Source organism: Oncorhynchus nerka, linkage group LG22, assembly GCF_034236695.1.
Source record: "Oncorhynchus nerka isolate Pitt River linkage group LG22, Oner_Uvic_2.0, whole genome shotgun sequence".
NCBI classification, from domain to species: Eukaryota; Metazoa; Chordata; class Actinopteri; order Salmoniformes; family Salmonidae; genus Oncorhynchus; species Oncorhynchus nerka.
In genome coordinates, this window is record NC_088417.1 from 18,577,316 (window position 1) to 18,592,487 (window position 15,172).

General features: G+C 46.0%; 1 protein-coding gene across 1 annotated transcript in view; it reads left to right on the forward strand.

The window, feature by feature from the left end:
- The first annotated feature begins 4,418 nt into the window (after positions 1 to 4,418).
- LOC115104943 (suppressor of tumorigenicity 14 protein homolog) overlaps positions 4,419 to 15,172 on the forward strand; it is a 28,431-nt gene continuing 17,677 nt past the window's right edge. Inside the window, exons 1-3 of the mRNA XM_029626373.2 lie at positions 4,419 to 4,586; positions 7,967 to 8,177; positions 8,834 to 8,958. Coding sequence (XP_029482233.1) covers positions 4,500 to 4,586; positions 7,967 to 8,177; positions 8,834 to 8,958 — 423 coding nt within the window. The 5' untranslated portion in view covers positions 4,419 to 4,499. The remainder of the gene's footprint in view (positions 4,587 to 7,966; positions 8,178 to 8,833; positions 8,959 to 15,172) is intronic.

The following is a 15,172-nucleotide window of genomic DNA, read 5'->3' on the forward strand; positions in this document are numbered from 1 at the left end:
ACTATGTCCATTCCTGGTAATACACTTGAGTCCCCTGTGGAACTGCTCGTACGTAAAGCATCGTCTATTCAGGCTGTGAAGGCGTCATTTTCCTCCTTAACTACCTTTTTAACTGCCTGTTCAGGGGCAGAAAGACAGATTTGTATCTTGTCAGCTCGGGGGTTTGAACTTGCAACCTTCCGGTTACTAGTCCAACGATCTAACCACTAGGCTACCCTGCCGCCCCTTTAATGAAGAGAAGGCAGAGAAAACGGGGAAATATGTATACTTTCGTCATGAAACAATTTTCCACCACTTTCCACCATTTTTGCATTTTCTGACAATTTAGGATGTTGCACATCCATGGCTGCTGCCTGGGCTACACTGGCTCAGCTATATACTGTACTCTATGTAACAGTAACCGATATGTTGTTGAGTCATCACTTTCAACAATAAATATTCCATGAAAAAACTGCTTCTCGGAGACTAAATTTCCCCCTTAATGTCGAGTACGCTATTTGTCATTTATAAGGCTACAACTTTGTAACTCATAAATCCTTATAGAGGTTCTAAGAGACAGTTCAAAATGTACTGGGGTGGGGGGGCTGGTCCAAAATAGGGGAGGGTTGTCTAGCTTACTTTTTGGTTTTGAGGGATGTGTGATTTATTTTGATTCCTTCCTGTTTATAAACAAAAGCTCAAACAGGAAGTACCAATGATGCACGGAAGTGGTCGAACGAAGCAGACGCGAGGCTACAAGACTGTTTTGCTAGTACAGACTGGGATATGTTCCGGGATTCATTCGATAACATTGAGGAGTTTACCACAACAGTCACAGGCTTCATCAATAAGTGCATAGAGGATGTCGTCCCCACAGTGACTATAAGAACATATCCAATGACATGGACGCACACAAGAAGTTCCGCTACAAACATGCAAAAGGACAGTATAGGAGGAAGGTGGAATCCTATGACACCGGCTACGACACTCGTTGTATGTGGCAGGGCTTGCAGACGATACCAGATTACAAAGGGAAACCCAGCCATGAGTTGCCCAGCAATAAAGAACTCCCAAACGAGCTAAATGCCTTTTATGCTCTCTTTGAGGAATATAGCGAAGATGGCGTCAACATAATCAAGAAATTACATGATAAATATTCCCTTACCTTTGATGATCTACATCAGAAAGCACTCCAGGAATCCCAGGTCCACAACAAATGTTTGTTTTGTTCGAAAATGTCTGTTATTTATGTCCAAATACCTTCTTTTGTTAGAGCGTTTGGTATACATATCCAAACGCTAATTCTGGTCAGCATTATATCGGACAAAAACTTCAAAAAGTGATATTAGCGGTTGAAGAAACATTTCAAACTAAGTACAGAATCAATCATTAGGATGTTTTTAACATATAGCTTCAATAAAGTTCCAACCGGAGTATTCTTTCTAGTCTTCGTGAGCCATGGAACGCAAGTGGGTACCATGAGGAAAAAGCGCAATCACAAAATGGCTGCTTGATGGACAGCTGATATATTCTGCTCTCATTCACTCCCACAACAACATAGAAGCCTCATTATAATTTCTATTGATGGTTGACATCTAGTGGAATCCCTAGGCAGTGCAACATCATTCATATCTCAAGGGGATTTCATTATCTCACTTCCTGTTTTGATTTCTCCTCAGGATTTTGCTTGTCATATGAGTTCTGTTATACTCACAGACATCATTCAAACAGTTTTAGAAACTTTAGAGTGTTGTCTATCCAACACTAATAATAATATACATATATTAGCAACTGAGACTGAGGAGTAGGCCGTTTACATTGGGAACCTTATTCATCCAAGCTACTCAGTACTGCCCCCCAGCCACAAAAAGTTAAACAGGTTAACAGGCCAGACAAAATACCAGGGCACGCTCTCAAAGCATGCACAGACCAGCTGGCAGGTGTCCTCAGACATTTCCAATCTCTCCTTGTCCAAGTCTGTAATCCCAAAATGTTTCAAGATGATCAGCATTGACCTCCAAGGTAAACTGCCTAAATAACTATCGCCCTGTAGCACTCACAACTGTAATTATGAAGTGCTTTGAAAGACTGGTCATGACACACATCAACACCATCATCTAGACATCCTAGACCCACTCCAATTCACATATCGTCCCGACAGATCCACAGATGACACAATCTCAGTTGCACTTCATACTGCCCTCTCCCACCTGGACAAAAGAGGAAAAAACTATGTGAGAATGGTGTTCATAGACTACAGCTCAGTGTTCAACACCCTGTTCCCCGAAAAGCTCATCACCAAGCTATGGACCCTGGGAATGAACCCCTCCCTCTGCGACTGGATCCTAGACATCCTGAAAGGCTGGCCCCAGGTGGTGAGGGTAGGCAATAACACTTCCGCCACAGTGTACCTCAACAAGGGGAACCCTCGGGGGTGTGGGCTTAGTCCCCTCCTGTACTCCCTGTTCACCCACACTGCATGGCCGCAAACAACTCCAACACCATCAAGTTTCCTGTTGACACGACATGGTAGGCCTGATCACTGACGGCGATGAGTCAGCCTACAGGGAAGTCAGAGACTTAGCAGTGTTGTGCCAGGACAACAACCTCCCTCAACTTCAGTAAGACCAAAAGGCTGTAGGACTATAGGAGAAAGAGGGGAGAGCAAACCCCCATCCACATCGATGTAGTTTTCTGTTCCCAAAACTAGAATCTGTTACGGACAGAGTGGACTAAGTTTTGTAGACTTTACCCTTTTCCAAAGTAGTGTTTAGGAGTGCAAAAATTAATTGAGTTATTACACACATATACTAAAACCAACTAGCAAGACCCTACTGGCATGCTACAAATGTGCCAATAGGATATTGCTAGCTCGTGCTTGGTTCTGCCCACCTGCTTGCTTGATCTGCCCACTATGACTCATTTGTTTCCATTTGAAACGATGGGCTGTGCTCTATCTTGGTTAAGTTAAAAACATCTAGCCGCTACAGAGGTTGGTGCGGACAGCCCAGTACATCACTGGGGCCGAGCTCCAGTTCTTTGTTTCTGGCCATTTTAAGCCTGTAATCGAACCCACAAATGCTGATGCTCCAGATACTCAACTCTTCTAAAGAAGGCCAGTTTTATTGCTTCTTTAATCAGTACCACAGTTTTCAGCTGTGCTAACATAAAATGATAAACTTGGATTAGCTAACACAAGGTGTCATTGGAACACAGGAGTGATGGTTGCTGATAATGGGCTTCTGTACGCCTATGTAGATATTCCATTTGTCATTTAATTTATGTGTGGCATAAACACAACCAGTCACAATGTGTTAATCTGATCAGGCTACTTCAAAAGTCTCCTGTAGGCTACCTGCACATGTTCATCTACGACACTCTTATATTTTTTCCAGGGTCCAAACTGCCCACCTGCCATGCGATGAATGGAAAGAGACATCTATTACAAAACAATAAAAAGTTTAATGACATTTGGAGATTGTCAAGCCAAACCTTCGTATATGAGTAGGGAGGGATGTTATTTCTGTTTGTCAAGATCGACATGCTCTATTTGATTGTGGTGTGGAAAATGCAAACCATGATGAAATGCTCCAAGTCGGTAATATGTATGCAGCGTTGCTCATTGGTTGTGTTGTGTGGTGCATTGACACAGAAACCTGTTTGTGAAATTCATTGCATGTATTTTATATAATTACAAATATGGCATCAGAATGTTAATCTGATTTCCTCCTAGCTGATTACTGTCTGCAACCCGCTCTGATTGTGAAGTAATGAAACAGACAGGGAGAAGAGAGCTCCTCAACCTTCTGGGCTGTAGCCTAGCGTGGCATCGACTGTCCCACAAAACCATGCTGAAGTGGTCAAGTGACATCCACATAAACACCAAGTTGCTAAAGTCATTACTTGTCACTAATCATTTTTTGGTCAAGTCTATGACTGGGGAGGATGTGCACATTTGTATTTACAGCACAAGGGGAGGGTCATGTGATAATATTTGTAACGTTGGGGGAGGGCGATATATTTTTATGACACCGCGAGTTGGACCTGGCTCATAAACCCCCAGTAAATTTCGATCTGTCTTGTTACACTGTCTGGCCAATGATTACAGGTTATTGTGGTTCCACAGAGCCCTATGTAACACCCACGGACATGGCAGCCAAGTTTCCATTTTTGTAATACCTTACACACAGTGGCATCAAACATTCTTTTGTCCAGCCAGGCACGCGGGGGAGCAAGTTTGCCCCCAATTTCTGTCGCACGGATGGTTGTGTGGATTGTACTCTTTCATAGTGGTCCCATTGTGCCGCACTGCATGCTGGGGCTCCGTGTGACACCTGCTCGCACAGGTATATGGGGGAGTGAGTGAGTGAATGCTCCCGCCGCATCCGACCCGCTCAGGTCCGGTTTCTGCGCTTTTTCAAAGGAACTTTAGGGTCGCAAAAAGGATCTCCTCCCTCTGTAATTTCTATGCCTGGGGTATCATTGCATATCGCCGCCACGGAGCCAAACGGGACAGTGCCATGAGGACTTTCCCTAAAAGCAGAACTTGTGAGGTTTACAGTGTCTCGGGATATGGACATTGTTCTGCTGTTGGTTCACCTGCACAGGTAAGAGAGATGGCTTCAGCACTCACTGCACTTTTCACCCTGTTCGCACAGACAAGGGGAGACAAAGGGATGCTGTTCAGGCTGCACAATCAAAGCAACAGTCTTCTCAGGTATAGGTTTTTATCAATTTACCCTTTCATCATATTAGGTCTACTTTTAGCTGTTATAAATTGTTTCAATTGGATCTGCTGTTATAATTGGATGTGCTGGCTCACCGGTAATGGTTTTGAGTCGGTCGCCAACTTTCCCCACTTAGTTCTGGTTCATCTTAATTGTAAAATCAGTCTCTAGGGATATCTGGTTCTCACTCTCATGAATGTCCGTCAGAGGACGCCGCTTGATTCAGTGCTGACACTGCTGCGCAAGGCCGTGGGAAAGCAGACCCCTGGAGCCACGCTTTGTGTGCTCCCTTGGGGAATCCTGCCAAGACGCCAAATGTTTTACTTCAATTCCTTCAGAAACAAAGGACGGTTCGCTGCTGTTGTCGCTCTCGGGTAACTTGATTTAGGTATGTGTTTAGTGTTTACCCTACTGCGCTAAGTAAACAGTAGGCTACATGGTGGAATGGAAAGGTGGGTACTGGGTAGGCCTACATGTAAGATAAATTATGTTTTTAATTATTATTTTTATTGACTATGTGGCCTGTTAAACCTTTGTAATGCTGACCCATCACTTGAATATGCTCTAACCTAATGTAGCAGGCATAAAATAAATGGCTGAAACTAGATCCCCTACATACTGATCTTGATGAGAATAAAAAACGGGGGTGGAGGTTGACTTCTAAACTGTTCAACCAATCCTGTAAATGTAGAGGAGTTAAGATGGAGTGTGGCCAGAGAGGAAGAGGTAAAGAGAGAGGCCCAACTGTCTCCCACCAACCAAGCAAGGAGTTTTTCTATGGAGGTCTATAGGCTACCACAGTATGAGTTATAATACCCATAAAACCTAGCGGTCAAACAAAGAAATTATTCCAATAATTTTTCCACCATTCATTTTTCCCATTGGGGATTTAATAAACTTCAAATAATGGCTGTGTTTCGTGTAGGCTTACCCTGGCGTGACATTTTGATAATTGTTTAAATCTCTCTAGGACAAGGTATTTACCCCTCAAAAATGAAGTGCTTTCTAGCTGCTAATATCGCTATCATAAAGAACTACAAATGCCATGATGATCTGGATGAGACTGCCGAATCAAGGCAAAGGGAAGAATCTCTTGATTAACTATCTAATGTTAGCTAAATTTAGTAATGAATAAATTAGCTAAATTTAGTAATGAATAAATGAGCTACATTTCTTTAAATTGACAATTCTGTAAATTGTCTTGTGCAAGTTTTAAATTGACACAATAGCTGTAAGAAAAGGTCTCAGCTAGAGATGGCGTGTAGGAGCTAGCAGGGAGTTGTAGTCTTGCATGATGTCTACTTTTATGCTAATTCGCATTTTCAAATCCGAAAGTAGATAGAGACGAATATATTGATAAAAGTCACCTTGTCCAAGAGAGATTTACACAGTTATCAAAACATCATGCCAGGGTCAGCCTACACGAAACACAGCCAAATTCAACAAATGAATGGTGGAAAAACGATTGGAACACTTTCCCTGTTTGACCGCTTGGTTTTATGGGTATTATGACACATCCACTGTGGGGCTCTGTGAGAGAGTGTCGAATTTGGTCAACAAAAACATGTATGGCTTTTTGCTACAGAGGTTTATTTGATTTAATATACGTTTCGTAATTCTTACGTTGTTATGAGTGTACTGATATGACATCCCCACAACTTTGAGTAAAAATACTTCATATCGAAGTTGTCTCCAGATGGCTATGCATGTTCATGGCATGAGGCTAGTAGCATAGCATCTCTCTCCATTGAATACAGGCAGTTGACGTCAACAAACCTCATCGAATAGTGCAAAAAGTAACGAGATGTATTCACCAATCCAAAGAAAAGATAGGTGGGAGTTAGACAGTCCGCCGTGCCGCTTTGTGGACAACGACTACCATTGTTAGAGCGGATAGAAAAGTATCTTGTCAGTATATCCATGATCTTTGGTGTCACCTTGTTATTAATGTCCAAAAGAGGAACTTGTGTTATGGGTTCTATTTCCATTTTCCCTGAAAACCGGCACATCCGGTGGTTGGGGACTGGCAGAAACTAAATATGCTGAGACAGAGAGGGAGTGCGAGAGAGACCATACAGACATATTTTCTTATTTTCTAGGCAAGTCAGTTAAGAACAAATTCTTATTTATAATGATGGCCTAGGAACAGTGGGTTAACTGCCTTGTCCAGGGGCAGAACGACAGATTTTTTACCTTGTCGGCTCGAGGATTCAATCTAGCAACCTTTTGGTTACTGGCCTAACGCTCTAACCACTAGGCTACATGCTACCTGATATAGCCTACTCGCACACAATGAGAGAGGCCTACTCGCACACAAAGAGAGAGGCCTACGCACACACAAAGAGAAGCCTACTCACACACAAAGAGAGAAGCCTACTCACACACAAAGAGAGAGGCCTACTCACACACAAAGAGAGAGGTCTACTCACACACAAAGAGAGAAGCCTACTCACACACAAAGAGAGAGGTCTACTCACACACAAAGAGAGAGGTCTACTCACACACAAAGAGAGAGGTCTACTCACACACAAAGAGAGAGGTCTACTCACACACAAAGAGAGAAGCCTACTCACACACAAAGAGAGAGGTCTACTCACACACAAAGAGAGAGGCCTACTCACACACAAAGAGAGAGGCCTACTCGCACACAAAGAGAGAGGCCTACTCACACACAAAGAGAGAGGCCTACGCACACACAAAGAGAGAAGCCTACTCACACACAAAGAGAGAGGCCTACTCACACACAAAGAGAGAGGTCTACTCACACACAAAGAGAGAGGCCTACTCACACACAAAGAGAGAGGTCTACTCACACACAAAGAGAGAGGTCTACTCACACACAAAGAGAGAGGTCTACTCACACACAAAGAGAGAGGCCTACTCACACACAAAGAGAGAGGCCTACTCACACACAAAGAGAGAGCCCTACGCACACACAAAGAGAGAAGCCTACTCACACACAAAGAGAGAAGCCTACTCACACACAAAGAGAGAGGCCTACTCACACACAAAGAGAGAGGTCTACTCACACACAAAGAGAGAGGTCTACTCACACACAAAGAGAGAGGTCTACTCACACACAAAGAGAGAGGTCTACTCACACACAAAGAGAGAGGTCTACTCACACACAAAGAGAGAGGTCTACTCACACACAAAGAGAGAGGTCTACTCACACACAAAGAGAGAGGTCTACTCACACACAAAGAGAGATGGGGGGTGTTGTGATGTGAATAAGTGAAGCAGGTTTGTATCTGATATAGGGGGTCATTACAGAGCCCACCCAGTCACTTAGCCCCCCCACGGAGTCCAAGGCTCAGAGCGACTGGAAGGACCAGGGGGACAAGGGAGGCCAGGGGGACCAGGGAGGCAGAGGACCCATCTATGTGGGAAGGAGGAGGTGGGCTCTGGGGGTCCTACTACCCCTCCTGCCCTTCACTGCCGCCATTGCACTGAGTCTCCATTTCTTTACATGTAAGTAAGCAGTAAGCACGTTTGTGTGTGTGTGTGTGTGTGTGTGTGTGTGTGTGTGTGTGTGTGTGTGTGTGTGTGTGTGTGTGTGTGTGTGTGTGTGTGTGTGTGTGTGTGTGTGTGTGTGTGTGTGTGTGTGTGTGTGTGTGTACGCGCGCAGACTCTGGGTTTCGACACAAACCCTCCCTTTTTTATATATTGTCTTAGAAATGATGCTTCAATTATTTAAAGACATGCTCTGGATCTTTGGTGACTAGTATTTTTTAAACCTCCCGCTTTGGGCTGGGTGTGCATAATCTGTAGTTCATATGTGCATAATCTGTGAACAGAATTACTGTTTTACCTCAATTAGCCGTGAAATCCTTAGTTTGAAAGCAACTGTTTATCTGGAAGCTGTGCTGCGCCATTTCCCCCAGGTGGGCCAGCCACCTAGCAATTCAAGTTCAATCAGTGAGCTTCGAACCCCTCGCCATATAAGTGACAGCTAGCAAGAGGCACATGATGCACCCACAGCAGAGCGAGAGTGAGAGCAGTGATGTGGTACCTACATATGCACGTATGTCACGCAGTATGCAATTTTCGGGGGACCATTTTTGGCTTGTGAGCTACTTTCAGGACTACTGGCTAAAAAGCATAACAATAATGTGTTTTCCTTCAAGCTCCACCCCCTTCAGTGTTTTACCTTGGTGGCAGCGTGGAGTTTCCCAACATTAGCTTCTCATTGGACCTGACTGACCCCGCCTCTCCACAGTTCCGCCTTCGGGCTCAGGCTCTAAGCCTTTATGTAAGTGTTATGGTCTATCTGCCCTGTCCTGCCCTGTCCTGTCCTGTCCTGTCCTTCCCTGTCTTTTCCTGTCTTGTGATGCTCTGAGATAATACTTCTCTCTTTTTCTCCTCTCTCTCATAAATACACTGATGGTACAAAACATTAGGAACACGTTTCTAATATTGAGTTACACACCGTTTTGCCCACAGAACAGCTTCAATCCATTGGGGCATGGACTACAAGTTATCGAAAGCGTTCCACAGTGCTGTTAGCCCATGTTGACTCCAATGCTTCCCACAGTTGTGTCAAGTTGGCCGGATATTCTTTGGGTGGTGGACCATTCTTGATACACACAGGAAACTGTTGAGCGTTGAAGTTCTTGACACACTCAAACCCGTGAGCCAGGCACCTACTACCATACCCTGTTCAAAGACACTTAAGTCTTTTGTCTTGTCCATTCACCCTCTGAATGGCACACATACACAATCCATGTCTCAATTGTCTCAAGGCTTAAAAATCCTTATTTAACCTGTCTCCTCCCCTTCAGCTACACTGATTGAAATGGATTTAACAAGTGACATAAATAAGGGACCATAGCGTTCACCTGGAAAGTGTAGGTGTTCCTAATGTTTTGTACACTCAGATTAGAACATATCAAGTCTAGAACCCTAGTGTTTCTAGAACCTCCCTACCTGTGTCATTTTAGAGCATACTCCTGAATGATATGCATCTATTTGGCACTTTAAAGAATGCTGTGGTACTAATTCTACTCCTGAAGGCTGCTGGTCTCTCTCTCCCCTCTTCCTTCTTCCCTTCTCTCCCGTCTCTCTCTCCCCTTGTACATGTGTGAAACAGGACAAATATAAGCACCCAGCTTCTCTCCCCCATATCCCTTCCTCCCTTTCTCCCCCTCCTTCTCTGTGTCTCAGTGTTAAATGTAAAGCGGGTGTGTAACAGGAGCCCAGGTCTGTGTGTGTGTGTGAGTCCTGGGGCGCTGAGGTCTGAGGCCCCTAGAGACCAGGCCCTTTTCAGCAGCGAGGACAAGCCCAGCGTTTGTGAGAACCGCAGGGCCCAAGTAGCTGGAGTGAGAGGAAGAGCAGGCCCTCAATAAAAACATTGTCTATCTGGCTTTCACACAATCAGCTACTCTGTGTCTCACTACCGCCACACCACACAGAAAGAGAGAGAGAGAGAACTGAGCTGCACTTCCTAACCTCCTGCCAAATGTATGACCACATTAGAGATACATATTTCCCACAGATCACACAGACCCGCAAAGAATTTGAAAACAAATCGAACATTGATAAATTCCCATATCTGTTAGGCGAAAAACCAAGATTTGTGGCCGTTTTCTGTTCATTTATTTTCCCTTTCTTACTGCAACTACTTGCACATTGTTACAACACTGCACATAGCCAATTATATAGCATTTGAAATGTCAATACTCTTTTCATGTTTACTAATGTTTCCCTTGTTTATTGTCTATTCCATTTGCTTTGTCAGAGAGAGAGAGAGAGAGAGAGCGACCAAAACATAGACAAATAAAAATTGTGCAGTTAAAATGGGCAAAAAACACACACATTTCATTCCACAAGGCCGTGGGGTGAGACAGGGATACAGCTTAAGCCACACACTCTTCAACATATATATCAACGAATTCGTGAGGGCACAAGAACAGTCTGCAGCACCCGGCCTCACCCTACTACAATCTGAAGTCAAATGTCTACTGTTTGCTGATGATCTGGTGCTTCTGTCACCAACCAAGGAGGGCCTACAGCAGCACCTAGATCTTCCGCACAGACTCTGTCAGACCTGGGCCCTGACAGTACATCTCAGTAAGACAAAATAATGGTGTTCCAAAAAAGGTTCAGCTGCCATGAGCACAAATACAAATACAAATAATTACTTGACACATTGGAAAGAATTGACAAAAAAACTGAGCAAACAAGAATGCTATTTGGCCTTAAACAGAGAGTACACAGTGGCAGAATACCTGACCACTGTGACTGACCCAAACTTAAGGAAAGCTTTGACTATGTACAGACTCAGTGAGCATAGCCTTGCTATTGAGAAAGGCCGCCGTAGGCAGACATGGATCTCAAGAGAAGACAGGCTATGTGCACACTGCCCACAAAATGAGGTGGAAACTGAGCTGCACTTCCTAACCTCCTGCCAAATGTATGACCATATTAGAGACACATCTTTTCCTCCGATCGCACAGACCCACAAGAACATCAAAAACAAATGCAATTTTGATAAACTCCCATATCTACTGGGTGAAATATCACAGTGTGACATCACAGCAGCAAGATTTATGACCTGTTGCACACAAGAAAAGGGCAGCCAGTGAAGAACAATCACCATTGTAAATACAACCCATATTTATGCTTATTAATTTCCCTTTTGTACTATAACTATTTGCACATTGTTACAAAACCTTATGCAGTATAGTCATTACAATGTAAACATATGTTTCCCATGCCAATAAAGCCCTTAAATTGAAATTGAATTGAGAGAGACAGGAGCCCCACACAGCCAGACTGAGAGATTGGGAGGGGAAGGGGTTGGGAGGAGGGAGGGGAAGGAGGGGAGGCGTGATAGAGTAAGAGATGAAGAGAGAGGAAGACGAAAGGAGGATTCGAGGGAAGGGGTGAGGAGTGAGCGAGAGAGAGAGAGAGAGAGAGATCAGGTTGGGACAGGGTGAGGAGTGAGAGAGAGAGAGAGAGATCAGGTTGGGACAGGGTGAGGAGTGAGAGAGAGAGAGAGATCAGGTTGGGACAGGGTGAGGAGTGAGAGAGAGAGAGAGATCAGTTTGGGACAGGGTGAGGAGTGAGAGAGAGAGATAGATCAGGTTGGGATAAGGGTGAGGAAGGAGAGAGAGAGAGAGAGATCAGGTTGGGATAGGGTGAGGAAGGAGAGAGAGAGAGAGAGATCAGGTTGGGACAGGGTGAGGAGTGAGAGAGAGATCGAGAGATCAGGTTGGGATAAGGGTGAGGAAGGAGAGAGAGAGAGAGAGATCAGGTTGGGATAGGGTGAGGAAGGAGAGAGAGAGAGAGATCAGGTTGGGACAGGGTGAGGAGTGAGAGAGAGATCGAGAGATCAGGTTGGGACAGGGTGAGGAGTGAGAGAGAGAGAGAGAGATCAGGTTGGGATAAGGGTGAGGAAGGAGAGAGAGAGAGAGAGATCAGGTTGGGACAGGGTGAGGAGTGAGAGAGAGATCGAGAGATCAGGTTGGGATAAGGGTGAGGAAGGAGAGAGAGAGAGAGAGAGATCAGGTTGGGATAGGGTGAGGAAGGAGAGAGAGAGAGATCAGGTTGGGACAGGGTGAGGAGTGAGAGAGAGATCGAGAGATCAGGTTGGGACAGGGTGAGGAGTGAGAGAGAGAGAGAGAGATCAGGTTGGGATAAGGGTGAGGAAGGAGAGAGAGAGAGAGAGAGATCAGGTTGGGATAGGGTGAGGAAGGAGAGAGAGAGAGAGAGAGATCAGGTTGGGACAGGGTGAGGAGTGAGAGAGAGATCAGGTTGGGACAGGGTGAGGAAGGAGAGATAGAGAGAGAGAGATCAGGTTGGGATAGGGTGAGGAGTGAGAGAGAGAGAGAGAGAGATCAGGTTGGGATAGGGTGAGGAGTGAGAGAGAGAGAGATCAGGTTGAGATAGGGTGAGGAATGAGAGAGAGAGAGATCAGGTTGGGATAGGGTGAGGAGTGAGAGAGAGAGAGATCAGGTTGGGAAAGGGTGAGGAGTGAGAGAGAGAGAGATCAGGTTGGGATAGGGTGAGGAGTGAGAGAGAGAGAGAGAGGGAGAGAGAGAGAGAGATCAGGTTGGGACAGGGTGAGGAAGGAGAGAGAGAGATCAGGTTGGGACAGGGTGAGGAATGAGAGAGAGAGAGATCAGGTTGGGACAGGGTGAGGAAGGAGAGAGAGATCAGGTTGGGACAGGGTGAGGAAGGAGAGAGAGAGATCAGGTTGGGACAGGGTGAGGAAGGAGAGAGAGATCAGGTTGGGACAGGGTGAGGAAGGAGAGAGAGAGATCAGGTTGGGACAGGGTGAGGAAGGAGAGAGAGAGATCAGGTTGGGACAGGGTGAGGAATGAGAGAGAGAGAGATCAGGTTGGGATAGGGTGAGGAGTGAGAGAGAGAGAGAGGGAGAGAGAGAGAGAGAGAGATCAGGTTGGGACAGGGTGAGGAAGGAGAGAGAGAGATCAGGTTGGGACAGGGTGAGGAATGAGAGAGAGAGAGATCAGGTTGGGACAGGGTGAGGAAGGAGAGAGAGATCAGGTTGGGACAGGGTGAGGAATGAGAGAGAGAGAGATCAGGTTGGGACAGGGTGAGGAAGGAGAGAGAGATCAGGTTGGGACAGGGTGAGGAATGAGAGAGAGAGATCAGGTTGGGACAGGGTGAGGAAGGAGAGAGAGATCAGGTTGGGACAGGGTGAGGAAGAGAGAGAGATCAGGTTGGGACAGGGTGAGGAAGGAGAGAGAGATCAGGTTGGGACAGGGTGAGGAAGAGAGAGAGAGATCAGGTTGGGACAGGGTGAGGAATGAGAGAGAGAGATCAGGTTGGGACAGGGTGAGGAAGGAGAGAGAGATCAGGTTGGGACAGGGTGAGGAATGAGAGAGAGAGAGATCAGGTTGGGACAGGGTGAGGAAGGAGAGAGAGATCAGGTTGGGACAGGGTGAGGAATGAGAGAGAGAGAGATCAGGTTGGGACAGGGTGAGGAAGGAGAGAGAGATCAGGTTGGGACAGGGTGAGGAAGGAGAGAGAGATCAGGTTGGGACAGGGTGAGGAAGGAGAGAGAGATCAGGTTGGGACAGGGTGAGGAAGGAGAGAGAGATCAGGTTGGGACAGAGTGAGGAAGGAGAGAGAGATCAGGTTGGGACAGGGTGAGGAAGGAGAGAGAGATCAGGTTGGGACAGGGTGAGGAAGGAGAGAGAGATCAGGTTGGGACAGGGTGAGGAAGGAGAGAGAGATCAGGTTGGGACAGGGTGAGGAAGGAGAGAGAGAGAGATCAGGTTGGGACAGGGTGAGGAAGGAGAGAGAGATCAGGTTGGGACAGGGTGAGGAAGGAGAGAGAGATCAGGTTGGGACAGGGTGAGGAAGGAGAGAGAGATCAGGTTGGGTCAGGGTGAGGAAGGAGAGAGAGAGAGATCAGGTTGGGACAGGGTGAGGAAGGAGAGAGAGAGAGATCAGGTTGGGACAGGGTGAGGAAGGAGAGAGAGATAAGGTTGGGACAGGGTGAGGAAGGAGAGAGAGATCAGGTTGGGACAGGGTGAGGAAGGAGAGAGAGAGATCAGGTTGGGACAGGGTGAGGAAGGAGAGAGAGATCAGGTTGGGACAGGGTGAGGAAGGAGAGAGAGAGATCAGGTTGGGACAGGGTGAGGAAGGAGAGAGAGAGATCAGGTTGGGACAGGGTGAGGAAGGAGAGAGAGATCAGGTTGGGACAGGGTGAGGAAGGAGAGAGAGAGATCAGGTTGGGACAGGGTGAGGAAGGAGAGAGAGAGATCAGGTTGGGACAGGGTGAGGAAGATGGATTTAGGTGCAGCGGTGGAGACAAAGAGAGAGGGAAACTGCGGAGACTGATTGAAAGGAAGGATCAGGACTCACAGAGATAGTGTAAGGAGAGAGTGAAAAGCATTGAAAGACAAGAGAAGAGATGAATACACTCTTTAGACAGAGAAAGGTTAATATACATGGTAGAGTTAATTGATAGGGTTGAAAGTCCTAATAGGTCTGCAGTAATTGCTGTAATTTGGCTATACTGGTCTCTGTTACCATATTAGGTCTCTGTTGATTAAACCCGGGGCCACAGACCCATACCATCAAGGATATACATTACCTCTACATGGCTGACTGGGATGTATGGAGACAATGGAGCTCTGTGCTGCACAAAACCAGTCACACACACAGATGGGCACAGACAGACACACACAGACACACATGCACACATCCACATGCACACAGACATCTACATGCCCCCCCCACCCCACCCCCCCACACACACACACAAAAAGAGAAGGACTTTTGTTCTCAGGTTGCAGGTTCCGCCAGGTGTGCTGGTGTCACATATACACAGACGTACTCAAAAACACTCACATATGCACACACACACAGTTGTGACCTCAGTCTTGGTGCTGTGATGTCACTCTGTGACATCACATTCAGTGGAACATTTCCTCAGTTAAAAGTTTATCCCATTGTATGTTTTCCAATGTGTGTTTTTTTCTCAACGTTGAGAT